General features: G+C 64.3%; 2 protein-coding genes across 2 annotated transcripts in view; one reads left to right on the plus strand and one right to left on the minus strand.

The window, feature by feature from the left end:
- Positions 1 to 687: 687 nt before the first annotated feature.
- FAM109A (family with sequence similarity 109 member A) lies at positions 688 to 1,462 on the plus strand. Its single transcript, XM_009283961.1, is given in 2 exon segments — positions 688 to 1,007; positions 1,009 to 1,462. Coding segments are annotated over 2 exon segments (774 nt in total).
- A 593-nt stretch (positions 1,463 to 2,055) lies between these two features.
- CUX2 (cut like homeobox 2) overlaps positions 2,056 to 2,873 on the minus strand; it is a 35,298-nt gene continuing 34,480 nt past the window's right edge. Inside the window, 1 exon segment of the mRNA XM_019473264.1 lies at positions 2,056 to 2,239. Within this exon segment, the coding sequence (XP_019328809.1) occupies positions 2,056 to 2,239 (184 nt within the window).

Here is a 2,873-nt window from a genome sequence, read left to right on the forward strand (position 1 = left end):
GAGCCAGCGGCCGGAGCGGGGCCACCGGGGTGCCGGCCCCCACGGCCCCCTTACGCCGGCCAACCCCGGATCCAGTGCTCCCACAGCCGCCACAGCCACCCATGCGTCGCTGATGCTGGCGGCCGCTGAAGACCGGAGCTAGAGGCAGAGTCCAGGTAGGTGGAAAGCCTGGCATGGTGAGCCCACCGGTGATTAGGGGAGAAGGGGAGAGGTGGCCTTGTCCGGGTGACAGTCTATGGCCACGGCTCTCCGGAGTGGCAGCCGGATCTGCGGCACAGGCCATAAACCCTCCCTGCGTGCTGCGGGGAGGAGTGCCGCGACACAGGGCAAACACGGTGCTGGCGGTAAGGTCACCTGTGCCGGGTGACGTGGGGCACCGGAACGAGCCCTGTCTGGGGCTCCTCTGTGGGAGGACGTTCAGCTGGGGGGAAACCACCTCCCCAGGGAGAGCCGGGGAGCCCCGACCCACCCGGCACCCGCTGGATGCAGCACTTTGGCTGGGAGTGGGGTTATCCCGGCTGCAGTCACGGGGCTGTTTATTCACTGGCTCCATTTCCTGAGCTCCAGGGCCGGTGCCGCTGGGAACAAAAAGCCACTGGCTTATTACTACCATGCAGTTAAGGTGCACCCATCCTTGGTGAGCCAGCGGGCAGCTGAGCACCCTCTGTCCCTGCAGGGTGCAGAGCCATGAAGCTGAACGAGCGGAGCCTGGCCTTTTATGCCACCTGCGACTCCCCGGCTGACAACGCCGGCTTTCTCTACAAGCGTGGTGAGCGGCACACAGCGTACCATCGCCGCTGGTTCGTGCTGAAGGGCAACATGCTCTTCTACTTCGAGGAGCGGGAGAGCCGGGAGCCAGTGGGCGTCATCGTGCTGGAGGGTTGCACCGTGGAGCTCTGCGATTCAGCTGAGGAATTCACCTTTGCCATCCGCTTCGGCGGTGCCAAGTCTCGCACCTATGTGCTGGCGGCTGAGAGCCAGGCTGCCATGGAGTCGTGGGTGAAGTCCGCGAGCCAGCTTCGACTACTTGCGCCTGGTGGTGCGGGAGCTGGAGAAGCAGCTGGAGGAGATGCGTTGGGGGCCGGCCGGTGGATGTGGAGGCTTCCGGCAGTCACCTGGCTCCTGGAAGCCAAAGCCCTCGGGGCCAGAGCGGTCCCCGGAGCGGCTGCCAGCTCTGCCCGCCGTCCTGCCGAAGGAGAACGGCTGTGCGGTGTGGAACAATGTGCCAGGAGTGGACCGGTTGCCTGACGCCTCCGGCTGCGGCAGGCATGATGGTGAGGGGAACCCGCGGCCACCGCCGCTGCCACCACGCAGGTGGGCATCGAGCAGCGAGGCAGGCAGTGCTGGGGCGGCTGCAGCGGAGAGCCCGTCCATCTTCTGCCGGCTCCATGAGCGGTATGGCCAGGAGGTGGCCCGGCTGCGGCAGGACTGGCTGGACAGGCGGCGTGGCCCCCAGCTCTGAGAGGTGGCTGAGCCTTGGGGACCCGCCAGGACCTGTGGCAGGGAGGAAGTGATCATCCTTGGTGCCACCTCAGTCCCCTCCTCACCCCAGGATGTGCAGCCCTGTCCACAGTGGTGACGAACACCTGCTGATGGTGCCACTAAGGGCCCAGTGCCGAGGGACACCAGTGCTGCTCTGCGATGGCGAAATGCCAGCCCAGCACCGATGGCGGCTGGGCTCAGCGTGCTGCCAGCCAGGCATGAAACCCCCGGGCTCCTGGGGCTGCCAGGCTCGTGGGCATCTTGTGCCAGGCAGCGGGTGCTCCCCGCAGGGGTGTACCCCTCCGGCCGTGCCCGGGCGTGGGTGCGGAGTGGTCCACCCAGCGCAAGCAAGCTATGAACCACTTGCTGGCTGATGCCTCCTGGGAATTGACCACTGCACTTGGTCTGGTGGGGCCTCTTGATGCTCTTGCAGCGGGGTCATGCACCGACAATGCTTTTGGAGGAAGATTTTGATGGGATCTCTGCCTGCCTGAGCCCCCGTGTGGGTGTTTCACAGCCAGGGAGCCTGCTACTGCCTTCCCCTCCCTGCCCGGCACAAGCGACTGGCTGAGGTCAGCCGAGCTCTGCCAGATCCCTCTGCTCCAGCAGGATGTGGTTTGAAAATGAAAATATCAGCAAGCGCAGCCCTTCCTTAATGGCAGCAGCACCGTGCACCCTGGCTGCCCAGGGAGCTGGTGACACCCGGCCCCGGGCGTTACGCACAAGGCAATTGCTGCTTGCAGCCCTGATGATGAACCTGTGGTGGGGGGAAGACCCAAGGAGAATGCAGCGGCTGCAGGCACCGCCTTGCCGGGCAGATATTTCAGGGCAGGGCATCATCCCTGGGCTGGCTCACTAACGGGAAGCATTGCTCGTGGCGGCAAACAGGAACGTATGTGTCAGCGGCGGAGAGTGTCGAATGATTCATGTGCCAAACCAGAGCGAAGCCAGTGTCTCGTGCTGGTGTTTCTCTTTTATTTCCCCAGTGGTTTGTATTGACACTAAAGCTGCTGGCCTGGAGGTGGGGTGACCTGCCCCAGGTCTGGGAGGAGCAGTTGGGGTGCCCCAGGTTTGGGCCAGGTGGCTCCGGCTCCCTTTGCCCCCTTGGGACAGGCACAAGATTTTGCTACAATAAAGTTGTTTCAGAAATTCCCTCCTGGCTCCGTTTCTCGCTTGTACCTCTAAGCCCCTGGGGAGGGGGGCCCAGGTGGGAATTAATCATTTTAATCCCCCTCCTGTCCCTGCCGTGTCCGTGAGGCTGAGCAGGGACTGTGTCGCCCGAGTGGGACACGGCCAATGCCAGGGACTCGCAGTGCCCTGGAGCCCCACATCTGCCCACAGGGAAAGGAGGGGAGGGGAGGGGAGGGGAGGGGAGGGGAAGGGAAGGGAAG

Source organism: Aptenodytes forsteri, unplaced genomic scaffold (genome assembly GCF_000699145.1).
Source record: "Aptenodytes forsteri isolate BGI_AS27 unplaced genomic scaffold, ASM69914v1 Scaffold118, whole genome shotgun sequence".
Classification (NCBI taxonomy): Eukaryota; Metazoa; Chordata; class Aves; order Sphenisciformes; family Spheniscidae; genus Aptenodytes; species Aptenodytes forsteri.